This window comes from Phragmites australis, chromosome 21 (genome assembly GCF_958298935.1).
Source record: "Phragmites australis chromosome 21, lpPhrAust1.1, whole genome shotgun sequence".
NCBI classification, from domain to species: domain Eukaryota; kingdom Viridiplantae; phylum Streptophyta; class Magnoliopsida; order Poales; family Poaceae; genus Phragmites; species Phragmites australis.
Window position 1 is genome coordinate 3,155,493 of NC_084941.1, and position 13,454 is coordinate 3,168,946.

General features: G+C 43.1%; 2 protein-coding genes across 2 annotated transcripts; one reads left to right on the top strand and one right to left on the bottom strand.

Moving 5' to 3' along the window:
* Positions 1–1,906: 1,906 nt before the first annotated feature.
* LOC133903280 (mitochondrial inner membrane protein OXA1-like) lies at positions 1,907–8,879 on the bottom strand. Its single transcript, XM_062344582.1, has 9 exons — positions 8,354–8,879; positions 8,173–8,263; positions 6,778–6,819; positions 6,609–6,667; positions 6,116–6,191; positions 5,888–6,019; positions 5,357–5,464; positions 2,614–2,668; positions 1,907–2,513 (listed from the first exon to the last, which is right to left on the bottom strand). Exons 1-9 carry the CDS (start codon positions 8,770–8,772, stop codon positions 2,266–2,268), a joined length of 1,230 nt encoding a protein of 409 aa, XP_062200566.1. The 5' UTR covers positions 8,773–8,879; the 3' UTR covers positions 1,907–2,265.
* A 1,109-nt stretch (positions 8,880–9,988) lies between these two features.
* On the top strand, positions 9,989–11,725 carry LOC133903281 (actin-depolymerizing factor 10-like). Its single transcript, XM_062344583.1, has 3 exons — positions 9,989–10,277; positions 10,526–10,794; positions 11,555–11,725. Exons 1-3 carry the CDS (start codon positions 10,233–10,235, stop codon positions 11,709–11,711), a joined length of 471 nt encoding a protein of 156 aa, XP_062200567.1. The 5' UTR covers positions 9,989–10,232; the 3' UTR covers positions 11,712–11,725.
* The last annotated feature ends 1,729 nt before the right edge of the window (positions 11,726–13,454 follow it).

Genomic DNA, 13,454 nt, shown 5'->3' on the forward strand with positions numbered 1-13,454 from the left:
ATGTAAGATAATAACGTGATGTGCACATATCTACTACCTAAGTCGTTAGAGTGTTTTGAGATTCAGATTAATGAATCTAAATATGACTGCGTTATAAGAAAATCGGAAAGTATGATTGACTAAACCGTAATACTATCGTATCTCATTTAAATATGACTGTATCATAAAAAATCGAAAAGTATGACTGATTAAATCGTACTAATACCGTATTCCACCAGAATATAACGATATATTTACACACCTATCTTTTTCAGCATTTTATTTAGTTTGTTTTAAAATTAATGTGCCAAAATAAACTGGCATACTCGTAATAGATGTGTATACAACACGTGTGAAAATTTCCCTTTCATATTGAACAGTATGGTGCGTCTCTGTCCCACAACCAACAAGGACACGGGCACCCCAACCTCATCATGGACAGAAGCAGCCTTACGGCCTTGCTTATGTTCGTGGAGGCTATGGGTAACCTTTGCGCGGCAACTGTAGCAGATTTTGTAGCATACTGTTAATCAGGATTGCTGGAACTATTTGTGTTGGTACTACTGCAGCATAGGTTGTAGCAAACTGTTAATCAGGATTGCCGTAACTATTTGCGTTGGTACTGTAGCACACTGCGCTAGCTGGATCGTGCACCTTAATGAGCAAACTGCCTGAGATTTGATGTGCACTGATATGGTGCTAAGATCAGTTTTTGCGTCAGGCCGAGGCTCTCTTTTCATCACATGAGGCTGCTGCTGTTTTTTCAGGTGAAGTAAACCTCGTAGAGTTTCTTGCTCATGCTTCTCCTGTGGCAGCTGAATAGAGAATCAAGGAAAGGATGCACATTTGACTGTTGGGTTGAAGGAGTTATCAGCTTTCCCCCAACATGTAAATACGAGTTCGACTCAGAAAATAATGTAAATGATGAGACAAAATCTGGGAGAAGAACACCTGCATCGTATGCTGTTCTTCTAAGCACCGCATTTTGTTCTGCATTAGATTCATACTAGTTCATTCAATCATTCTAGACATCAGAACAGAGGATATGCCAACAAAAAATAAGCAAAAATCTCACCTACTTGTGTAGGTGTGACCGCATTCTCTCATACGGAGTACTTGTGTAGGTGTGACCGCGTGTGGATCTGCGTGACCGGCAGGGGCACCTTCTCTCTGATCCCGCGCAGGGTACGTGGCAGATCGAGTTCCCCCAGGAGTTGCCCTTGGAGGGCCGTGCATTCTTCGGGCCGGAGCTTGGTTCGCTCATTGGCCTCACCGCCGGGACCCAGTTCTTGTGCTCGTACGAATTCATCGGCGAGACCGGGATCCCGGTCTAGCAGCACACGGAGGGAGGCAATTCACTGGGAGTGCATCTACACCGGCCATGGTCCCTCGAGGAAGATGGCCAGAGTGGCGTACCTAGGCAAGGGCAGATCTGCATTTGCTGCGGCACACCCTCGTATTTTTTATAAAATAAAGTATAACTTATAAACGTAACACATACTTACATAACATCTATAGAAAACTTGAAGACATCTTATTAGTACTAGAGGCTACGCGCTCACCTAACTGGGAGCTCGAGTTAGCCAAGCGCGGTAGATTGAACTACCATGACAAGTAGTCGGAAGAGCAATGCACCTCCACTTCAGTCCGTCTAAGATCATCTCTAATCATATTCTCTTTATTTCATTCCCTTCCGGATTCTCTTTCCTGTTTCTATTTCCTTTATTTTCTCTCATCTTCAACAGCTTTCCTTCGAGGGGAATCGCGAAGGAAAAGGAGAGAGAATTCCGTCCTGAAAAGAATGATCATAGAAATCACTTCGTGACAAAAACTGTGAAGAAAAACCGTTGGAACGCTGAAAAGAACGAAAATCCCTTCACGACAGGATTTTCACCCGCGATAAGAATCCTTTTAGCATAGTCTAAGGTTTGTGCAATGTATGTATTAGTATATCTTATTCAGGTTGTCTCTGCAACATCAACATCACAATGATAATACAAGGTTGAGTTGGTCTCTGAACTTCAACAGTTTGCTGTCATCTCAACCCTTGAGAGACGAAGAATGTTAACTATCGTAATATACTGAAGTTACATTTGTGTATAAACTATTCCGTAAGTCAAAATTATTCTGGCCTATTTTACCCAAGAAAAAAACAACAGTAACATGTGATGAAGAGAGAGCCCCACGCAAAATCTGATCTTGGCACCATATCAGTACAAATCAAATCTCCACCGACCCAAAGGCCAAAGGGTACTTTGCTCAACAAGGCGCACGAGTGCCCACAATTCACCTGCGTTTCTGGGATTTGCCTTTCGATTTGGCTTTCTTTTCGAGATTTTGGACACGATAGCCAAGAGCAGCAGCATCAGGTTGGCCCAAAGCAGATTGCTGGGCTCTCATTGATACAGGTGACTCTGCTGCAGGTATTGCCTTGGATCCACCAAACAAATTGAAGGTTGGCATCTTTGGAGGTGAAGGCTGAGCTACCAATGCAGGAAGATTAAAAAGCTTCCTGATAGCTGGTCGCCTGATAACTGACGAAAAAAATGAAGTGGCATAAATTATAAACTACTAGACCATGAAACAGAACAGGTCTTAGAGCAATCTTGTCTTAAAGGCTGGGACAATACTTACCAATACCATATACAAGGGAGAACATGTTTGACGTGATCCAGTAACAGAAAATTGCCTGGAGAAAAGAAAAAGGACAAAGTTGTGAGTACAGAGAAAATGGATATATCACGTGTCTAACTAATATGAGGACTAGATGGAATAACTCATGCTACTGTCTTAATATTCCAGGCTTCTAGCCTATTTTTGTTCGCTATGCAGACTAATGGCATGCATCTTTGTAAATTTGGTATACATATCAAAATGAAGAATCTACTCAAGCCCTAAGCAAAAAAGATTTCTAACTGGAAGGAGGTTGTGAGTTGTGACTACTGATAAATTTCTAACTCGTTACCATTCCTACTGTTTGTTTAGTACCTCTGAGCTACAATAAAGTTATCTCATAACACAGAACTAAATACCAACAACCACTAGAGTGCCCACTATACCAGTAGCAAGGTTTAGGCGCTACCAATATGACAAAGCGGTCCATAATAGGGTTTTGCAATATGGCAGTGGCGGCTGGAGCTATTGCGGTAGTAGCAGCCACTATAGCAGTGGTACGGGTCGCTATTTGCAGTGATGGTGTCCGTTATAGTGGTGGTACTGAGGTAATAAAGTCGCAAGATGTATTTGCAAATATTTGGAATGTACATACATGTAAAGCTAGTAAATTATGCACAACATTAATTACATGCTAGTTTGTCTATAACTATAAGAAATGCCTTCTACATACATGTGAAACTTAAACTGTGTGTATCTTTAGATTATGTTACGGGAATATAGTGTCCCCTACCCAATACCCATTACCCACTACACTGAGACTGAAGCAAATCCTCTATGTACCTGCTATCCACTTCAAGTATTTAGTACATTGCGTGAGACAACTTGTCTTATATAGTCATTAATTTTAGAAAAAGGTCTATTTTTCATCCCTCAACTATTGATGTGGTTTAATTTTCATCCCTCAATTTCAATACCAAAAATCTTTCATCCCCAAACTTTTAAAACCATTTAGAATTCGTCCCTCGGCCCACTTTTGAGTAGTTTTGCACAAGTGGCGTGTATGATTAGGATCCCACGTGGCCCGAACATGCTGAGTCAGCCGCCCCTTCGTCTATCACTCCAGCGTACCAGCATAGCACAGCACAACCCGCTGACTGGATGGTCCTTGACGACTAGGGTACCAGCATAGCGCGGCACAACCGCCAGCGATGCGCCAAGAAGGGATGACTAGGGTCCCTAATCCCCAGCCGAGGCAGCGGCGCTGTGACGGTCATGTCGGTGTCCAGAGCAGGGCAGAGGGTGGTTGCTTGGGCAGGGCGAAGCCAGGGCAAATGGGCGCACACACAAGCACACAGGGGTCTTTAGAGGGCTACCTGAACGGTTGGCAGCAGCGGGGAGCGGTGGCGGGGACCTAGCAGCAATGAGCTCCCGAAGGCGAAGGGGCTCCACGCGAGCAGCCCTCCTCGAAGTTCCTCCGACCAAGCGGCCGCCACAGTCAGCTTCAAGATGGCCTAGAGTGGGTTCAGCCGCGAGCAATCGACCAGGGTTACGGTGAGGCGGCCGGGCAACGACGAGCCCGATTTGTCGAAATATGGGCAACCTCCCACGGTGAGTCGCAGCAACAATCGGCAGTTCAGGCGGCTTCCTAGGGTCATAGTGATGGTGTCAGAGCGGGGAATTGGCCGACGATGGCTTGTAGTGGCGGTGCGACGACAAGCGGCAGCGGTGGAAGCAGGACAACGGTGGCGGCTCACCTCGGTAGCTCGTGACTGAAATTGGTGCTTGGGGAAGCTCCACGGGGTCCTAAGGAAGGTGCATGCAAGGTGGATTGGCCAGAGACGCCTTGGATCGACGGGTTGTCAGAGAGAGGCAGCGGCCGAAGCAGGGCGTCGATGCCAGGGACAATTGGCTGAGTCCAACTGAAATTGAGCACGACAGATGGCGAGGGAGGGGGAGGTGATGCTCACAGAGAAGAAAGAACGGGGATTGGCTCACCGGGCTGCAAGAATCATCGCGTGTGGCGGCAACGGTTTGTGCCAGAGCGGAGGAAGATGACGCGCGACTTTGACAAGCTTGCACTCCGCCACGGATGGCTAAAATGGATCCCCAGGAAGGTGTGGAACACGTTCCTGTCGTCTTCATTGGCCGGCGATGGCTTGTAGTGATGGCACGACGACGAACAGCGACGGTGGAAGCAGGACAACGACGACGGCTCTCCTCTGTGGCTTGCGACTGAAATTGGTTGAGAGATGACCCCCAATGTGGGAGAGGCTAAGTCAGCATGGACAGGCCATGCGGGATGCAAGTTAGCAGCGTCACATGTGCAAAACCAATCTGAAACAAGTCGAGGGACGAGTTCCGGACGGTTTTAAATGTTGGGGGACGAAAGATTTCTGGTATTGGAGTTGAAGGACGAAAATTAAACCACAACAATAGTTGAGAGACGAAAAATAGACTAATTTCTTAATTTTCTCAACACATTCTCAACCATAGTTTATGTAGTAAACTTGTTGGTATTCACATAATTTAAACCCATGAAACCATAGGCCTAACGAAACTTCATAGAAGATCTTGTTCAAAAATATCTGGACTCAAGTGCCTGTCACTTAAGAAGCAACAACATATTCCTTAAGTATTCTGAATCTTGGTTGCTAACACATTCTCGGTATTTTCATGTGATTCATTGCAGATCATCTCAAATAAGAACAGATCAATGTTAAAATTTCTAAGAAAACATCAGCATATAGTAATATTGTCATACCTTGGCAAAATTCATTGTAAATGGGACTGTCATAAAAGCCATTCCTCTAGAGAAGTTCTTCATTTTACCGGCCATAGAATTTCCCTCCATTCCTTCTTGCAAGTTAAGCTGCAATAGAACAATTTTTTGTTAGATTTCACTGCTGAATTGGCAAACAAAATAGCCAACACAGTGTATGTTTCAGGTTCAAAAACTTGTCAGTTTATAAGTTTGCATGCTGAGTAGGAGGAAAGTTGCCCATAAAGCAGAATAGTTCAACAGAGTGTAATTACCTGGGTGAGTTTAACAAACGAACACATAAATGCTTATGGGGACCAGATGGTAGTAAATTCAGGTCCAGATCAAAAAACATATATGACATGTATATATGATCATCCACAACTGCTCGTAGGACCTTCATTTTATTGGTGGAGACAGTTTTATTCCACTAGAAAAATAAGCATCCAAGAAAGAAATAGAGGTACACCAAGTTAATTGCACAATGACAAAAGGACAATCATAAAACTGAATCACACCAGACAAAGTGCATACCTCCACTGTAGCCAAGAAGGTCAGTCCTGTTAACACAGGAAAGATGTAAAGAGAATCTGGAGTCGTCAGATCAGTAAACCACAATGTTCCACCTCCTTTCAATGAAGGGACTTTCTCAACCATGTTTGATATCTATAATTGGAAGTGAATAAGACTACCACTAAAGAAAATAAGGTAAATAATGTGCAAGGAAGAATTGGGAGGCAGGAAGATGTATGTGTAACTCACAGCAAAGAAAAAGCTCATGAATATTGGCCCTTGGATCAGGAGTCCTTTCAGTGGAGTAAATGGACTAACACCGTGCCTAAAGTGGAGGGGAAGAAAGCCAAAATAAGTCAGTGAAACTGGAGCAAAAAGCAATATTTCGAATACATGACACACAACAGAAAAAAAGTCCGATAAGAGCTTCAGTGTTTCATTATTTCGTCATGTATGCAATCACAAGTACATAGAAAGAGGAGCAATAAATAAGGGAATGAGCTCTCCAACATTTAACACTCAGTCATTCACCAAAAAGAAACCAAAAAACTTCAAGAAGCATAATGCATTAGCAAGAAAAAGCTATTTAACAGATATCGAAGATATCGAGTCCATGTATCAGTCAGGACATTAGCAAGACAAAGCTATTTAACAGATATTGAGCCCATGTATCAGCCAGGAAATAACAGCTCAGATTTTTAAAATATACATAACTAATAGTAGTCTAGTTGAAATTACATACTTCTGAAATAGTGCTTTCATTTTATCTTGCCCCTCCTTCGCTGACTTTGGATCCATAGCCTACAGGATATAAACTTGAAAGGTTAAAGTATTAGGCATAAGATGCACTTGACTAACAATAGTCTGTGAGTAAATAGTATACTCTAGATAAGATAAGAACAGGATCTCACATTCATCTGATCTTTAATGGCTTCCATCTCTGGCTTTATTGCCTGCAAACACATCATTTTAAAAGAAGGTGAGAATTTCTGAGAATTTTGCCTAAGGAGAATCATGAGGAAACTATGAAGTTCAAATAACATAACACTAGGAAAAGTAAGGAGCTAGATACAATGATCTAATGTGAGTTGTTGCAAATGTCTTCTAAAATACCATCTATACCATGCATAGTCTAGCCTGCTGATTGGAATCCTGGAATTGGAACCACAGTACCATTTTCCAGATCAAGGTATTTGAATTCTAACTTGACCACTTTAATGAGATAAAATTAGAAATTGGACAACTTAACCTTATTTAAACAGAGTTCCAACTCAGTTGTTTCTCCAATCATGAACCAAGTGCCACCAAAATAATGATTTGTCCATTACTATTTACTAAAATACCACTAAAATATTCCAGAAAAAATACTACGGACATATTTTTTACAATAATGTGACCACATTTTCATGTAGCCAACCAAAATACTTAAAACATGTAAGTGGTCAAAATTAGAATTTTTTTAATGGCACCAGGTACGGGAGGCAAGTATTTGTACAGGAGGGTGTAGCATATTACATCATCAAATGATTACATGCAAGAAATTAGGCCTCCAACATTTTGTGAAATGATGATGTATTTTGGTAACACATAAGAATCACATGCATGAGAACCAAGAAGCAATTTACACAGCGGTAAATAGTAAGTACACACTTCTTTTTTCAGAGAGTGGTAAGTATATCAAGTATCATGTGATGGCAACATAATCCAAACATCTAAGAACCCCTAAACAGTCCACCAAAGCCACGGGGCCTCAATCTAGTCCTTCAAACCAAGGCTGTTGAGCAATATTTGCAAGCACATAAGTATTAGAGGTAGGTCCAATGTCCAGCTATGCGCTCAACTGCTTATGTGTTGGTCATGTAGGCAATATAGCGGTTGCATTTTCCTAAACGACACAAGTCACATGCTGCATCGCTCCGTTCTTTTATTTGGTGTGTGCATTGGCAATCTTTAGTTTCATACTTGCTTTAAGCACAAAAGCAATACCATTATAATTAAATGTATTTGATTATATTGATTGAAGCACATAAAAGGTGACATACCACAAGGTAAGCCAACAGCCAGCTTAGCGCATGCTGTCAACTGTTCAGAACCGAGTAATACTACTGGTCTGCACAGAAAGTAGGATTGTGCCCTTGGCTCCTTGTGAAACATTTCGCACATGAAAATATGGAATTTTATGTTCTAACATTCTCAACATCTGACGAAATGGCTTCACAAGACGGATTTGAGCCAAACATACACTAAATCAAGCAAACAGTAAATGCTACAAAGAGACTAGCTGAACCGTATTAAGATCACTTTACATTTAGCTTTGTCGTGGCCTTCAATTGGTTCAGAAGCAGCGGGACCGTCGCGCTCCGGATCATCAGTGTCGTCAGTGCGATACACGCCCACCTAACCACACAGCACAGGAGAGGCTAGCAAATCAAGCACACGATCAAACTATGCAGATCCCGAATCTTGTAGCTTCATCGCAAAGCTCACCAGTTCAGTCCAGTAAATGTATGGACTGCGTCGATAAGGTGCTGCAGGGCGGCGACGGGGAGGAACGATTCGGCGGCCGCGGCGGCCACCTCCCCCGGGAACGGCGCCGGCACTGACACAGCCACCGCATCCGCGGCGTCAACGAGGACGCCCGCTGCATCAACATCGGCGGGTGGCGCGGGGTCGGGGGCGGAGGAGAAGCTGCGTCGGGTCGGCCCCGCGAGGTGGAGGGAGAAGGGGAGGAAGCTTAGAGTACGGGCCGCTCCAGAAGTGCGCGGGAGCGGGAGCGGCGCGAGCCCCGAGCTTGGGGGATCGTCGTGGGAGTGGGAGGTGAGGGCGTGGGTGACGCAGGGGTTGAGGCGGCGGGTGAGGTGGTGGGAGAGGCGGGTGGCGAAGCTCCTCCGCGCGGCGACCGCCATGGCTGGGGCGCGGCGGCTCGCAGTGGGAGGCGAGCCGGGGGCTGACGACGCCGGCGCGGGAGAGTGAAGGCCCGAAGGACCAGCTCTGGGCTAGGCCCTCTCAGGTTTGGGCTTCTTAGATTTAGTTGGGCCAGCCTTTTGCTATTAGAGCTTCTTGCACCTTACGAACTTTTTATTTTTATATTTTTTAAATTAAAACATTGTAAATATATGTATCCATTTTTAAAAATTGCAATCTAAACTCCAATGTGTCACCCATTTAAAAATAAAAAATATTGCGTTCCAATGATCTCAAATTTTAAAACACTATCTAAATAATCATGAAAAATTATGTGGTGTAAATGATGTTATAATCTAGCTCAAAAAAATTCACACAAAAATATAACTTGTGCAATTGAAAAAAAAAACTAAAAAGACTTGTTTCTCATTGCACTTTTTTCTCATTGCACAAGTAATCGTTTTAGTTGAAATTTTTAAAGAGCTAGATGATAGCATCATCTACACCACATAATATTTTCCATACTTTTTCATGATAATTTCGATAATGTTTTGAATTTTGTGAGCATTGAATGCAATATTTGTTTATTTTTAAACATTTTGCTCATTGAAAAGACGATATGTGGGGGACAGGTTTCTATATATGCAATTTTTCAAAACAAAGTATATATTTATAATTTTTATTTAAAAATGTAAAAATAAAAAAGTTTCGCACCTTGCATCGTTTACTTCCCATCCATGACCATGGGCTAGGCCGATTAATGGGTTTTTTGGGTTATTTGATTCTTGCCAATAAAAAAACTAAATTTTAGTATAATTCAGTTTTGACATGATCAAATTTTGGCTGGCTTAAGGTATGTACAATGCAAGGATGCTTAGATAGGCGCTTATAGAGAGAGAATAAACTTAAGAGTCTCAGTGTGCAATGGAAACAATTATGTTGCAGCGCTTAGATATATAGTTTGACAAGTTTAAAGTCCATCAAGCATCTACCACCACAATGCATTCTCAACGATTTTTTCTACTCGGCTGAAGCGCTGCTGCTCCGAAAACTGCTTCCCACGTGAGTTTTCTGTCCAAGCGTCGAACAACTCCCCAAGCGGCCACTCGACGTCCGTGCTAGCTCCACCCTAATAAGAAATCGATGTAACCACCTCCAAACGCCATGCTAGATAGCCTTATAAGGGCCAGAACCAAACAGCCTCAAATATCCCAACCCGTTTCGGCTTTGGCGTCGGAGATGGACGCTGCGGGGTGGCCGCGCCGGCGGAGATGGAAGAGAAATTTGACTGGACGCGGCGGGCCGCCGCGCACGAATCTCATGATCCCATCAATGCCTCCCTTCAATTCCAACTCGAGTGAAAAGGCTAAAATAATCGAACCCGATCTCCTCGGCCCGTGGGCTCCCCCTCCACCGCCGCCCTCGGATCAGCTCAGCTCTACCGCGCCGGGAGACTGGGATCATGATAAGGGCGCGGGGCATGGTGGCGGTGGCCGCATTGCCATGGGTGAGTTCCCCATGCCTCATCTCAGCTAATTTTAACCCCTCCCCTCTGCTTCACTCGCTCGCGCTTGCCATAGCGTACGCAGCTTCTGATCAGACCGTCCGTCCGTCCGTCCATGGAGTTTCTTGGGTTCCCGTCCATGGTCGTTTGCTTTCTTTTGCTTCTTCTCTTTTCCTCCGATCTGGGCAAGCTTGGGGGAATGTTTGTTCGTGTTGGGCTGACGCCTGACGGGGAGATGGTTATTTGTTTAGGGAGGCTGCTCGCCGGCATGGATTGACGTGCCGGAGCGGAGCAAGAGCGCGTTCATGGAGCTGAAGAGGAGGAAGGTGCACCGGTACGTGATCTTCAAGATCGACGATAGCTGGGAGGAGATCGTCGTGGAGAAGACCGGCGCGCCGGGAGAGAGCTACGACGACTTCACGGCGTCGCTGCCGGCCAACGACTGCCGGTACGCCGTCTACGACCTGGATTTCGTCAGCGACGACAACTGCAGGAAGAGCAAGATATTCTTCATCTCGTGGTCAGTGCAGTGCTGTCTCCCTCTCCTCTCCTCCTCTCGTCGCTTGCGCTTCAGCAGCATGTGCTTTTGTTGTCTACGCATCTGATTTGTTGAACAAGCAATGATGTGAATTGGTATGATCAAAGCCCTATGATCTGCTCATGCAGTAGTCCTGAGTGCTTCCACTGGCTCGATTTGGATCGTTTGGTTGAGACTCGATTGTCTCCATTTTGACTGTTGTGGGACACAAAAACACAGCCTTGTTGGAGCTGGAGTGCTGACCCAGGCTGACAGCAGATGTACAAATTTTCGTTTTGGTCTGAATTTGTGAATTCATGACATGATGATCGGTCCAACAAATGGTTAGAATGTGTTTATAGTATGTTTCAAGCTCGTCGAACTAGCATCTTGGTTCCTCATAAACTTCCAAAGTTTTGCACTTCCACAGCCACAAACAGAGCTGTTAGTACTGACTACTGGCAGCAGACTCATTACGAAACAGCATTGTTAGCTTAGACAATAGAATAAGTACAGATGGGAAAATTTATTCTAGCTTAACAAATACAGCAGTTCATGTTTGTTGCTTTGAGCAAGTATAAGTAATATTTGAATTTGTGAAGTGCCCAGGGGAGATTGCCTGCGTCAAAGTGTTCACATGTTACTGTAAAACTGAAGTTTTTCTGACAATATCACACTAACAGGGTACGAAGTGATGGGAGTTTCCATTTCACAACTAAATTCTAGAACATATTCATGTTACCGTTGTTTGCTTTCTTTGCAGGTCTCCTTCTGATTCTCGGATCCGCGCAAAGATCATATACGCGGTGTCAAGGAATCAATTCCGCCACGAGCTTGATGGGGTGCACTTCGAGATTCAAGCAACTGACCCTGATGACATGGATTTGGAAGTTCTCAGGGGCCGTGCTAACAGAACCTGATCGCTTGACTTTGATAGCATGATGATACGGAAATGCAGCTCGGGTCCATTGGTGTGAGGCATGATGTACAAGTAGGCTGCTGATCACACCTCACACCTGAGCATGCAGTGTTTCTTTTTTCTTTCCTTCTTCCCTTTTTTTTTTTGAGATAGTGCCTCTGTGATGTTTGTCTAACTAGATAAGTTCCTTCTAATATGATGTGAAAACTTCCTTGTTTTACATCTATTTGTCTATGTAATATCTTTCTGTTGCTAAGTCAATTTGTGTTTCCTTGAGTTTCAACTGCCGCTGGTTTCAGTATTTTCACTCTTGAATCGTGACACGTAATGAACAACAATTCATAAGTGCTACTTATGGTGTTGCTGTTCTCGTTTTCTCGAATACGTGAACACTAAAATTCAAGCTACTAACCCTGTCTGACATGACGTGTATAACACCCAATTGGATATGTTACTAAATCCATTTGTGTTTGCTTTGAGTTTGAATTGTTACTGCTTTCACTATTTTCTTACACTGAATCCTGATACATGATAAATCATGAATATTGCTTATGGTTTTGATTTTCATGATTTCTTATACTTGCTTTTCTTCAATGTTTCATATGCTTTCCATCTAGGATGGGGTGATAACTCTAGAATTTCCGTGACGCACCTCACAAATAGAATTGGGGTATTTCCCAGACAAAAAAAATTGATTTTAACCACTTGGAACAGTTCTAACACAACAAGAATATGAAATGAAAGAGAACACGTCGATTTCTATGGTACGTATGAGTTGACAAACTGGAAGACTACGTGAAAGCGTGGCGCTCCAACAGCGCCATCTCAATGCACCGGATCGAACCGACAGCGGTAGAAGCTCTAGTCCAATAATCATCTAGGGTTCATAATATTTCTATAAACGTGACTTAAAAAGAAGCCTGAAAAGGGCATATCATTTCATAGTTATCCAATTGTTTGACATGAAATTAATCCGTGAAATAGAGTGGCCTTCTTTCCCAAGATCTTATTTCATTCCAAATGAGTCATTCTCCAAAGTATTTATCTCAACAAAATAAATCTAGAATACTATTAAGAAAAATGACAAAAGGGCAAGATCTTGTTATATGGCAACGCTGCAATGGTCGATCTAGGCTATAAATAGGGTGAGACAATTCTCTCTGTTCAATCGAATGTTAGAATGGTAGAGGAATTCTCTATTGGCCATTAAAAGGCATGGTCCCTCCTAAACTATCAATATAGTTTTTTCATCCTATATGCGTTGCCATCGTCATAATAGGGTAAATATTGGGTCATCTTTGCACCAGATACCCATTTGCACCCAATATTTCTCCTTGTTCTTAAGGGATAGAAATTACCATGTTAATTGTAGAAAAAATAAAGATCTATACCATTAGTTGTAGTGAGTCCAGAATATAAGGGTTGAGATTGATTTGATATAAATAACAATAATATTGAAATACAACTCTAATTTTTTAAAAGAGCCATGCTTTAGATAATTAAATAAGATATCTGACGTGGATCAGTCTTTTTGATACTGCATGCTAGATGTTGCTGTTGTCATAACATACTTGACGGCAGTGGCACACAAGGTATAAAAATTTCAGTTTTTGCATTCCCTATGTGTCATTGTTGTTAACCCCTCACACGACGACAAAACATGGTTAGGTGCATTTAAGTGGAATGGTGTGATGAACATTAGCCTTTAGATCAAATCTGATAGCGAAAGTTTGATGTTTGCATT

Bases quoted from the DNA above. Each gene is read 5' to 3' on its own strand.
- LOC133903280 (XM_062344582.1), bottom strand. From the start codon at position 8,772: ATGGCGGTCGCCGCGCGGAGGAGCTTCGCCACCCGCCTCTCCCACCAC. The intron at 8,264-8,353 runs GTGAGCTTTGCG...CTGTGTGGTTAG, and splicing joins ACATTTACTGGACTGAACTG to GTGGGCGTGTATCGCACTGA. The intron at 6,668-6,777 runs GTGAGATCCTGT...TATATCCTGTAG, and splicing joins CCATTAAAGATCAGATGAAT to GCTATGGATCCAAAGTCAGC.
- LOC133903281 (XM_062344583.1), top strand. From the start codon at position 10,233: ATGATAAGGGCGCGGGGCATGGTGGCGGTGGCCGCATTGCCATGG. The intron at 10,278-10,525 runs GTGAGTTCCCCA...TTATTTGTTTAG, and splicing joins CGGTGGCCGCATTGCCATGG to GGAGGCTGCTCGCCGGCATG. The intron at 10,795-11,554 runs GTCAGTGCAGTG...CTTTCTTTGCAG, and splicing joins AAGATATTCTTCATCTCGTG to GTCTCCTTCTGATTCTCGGA.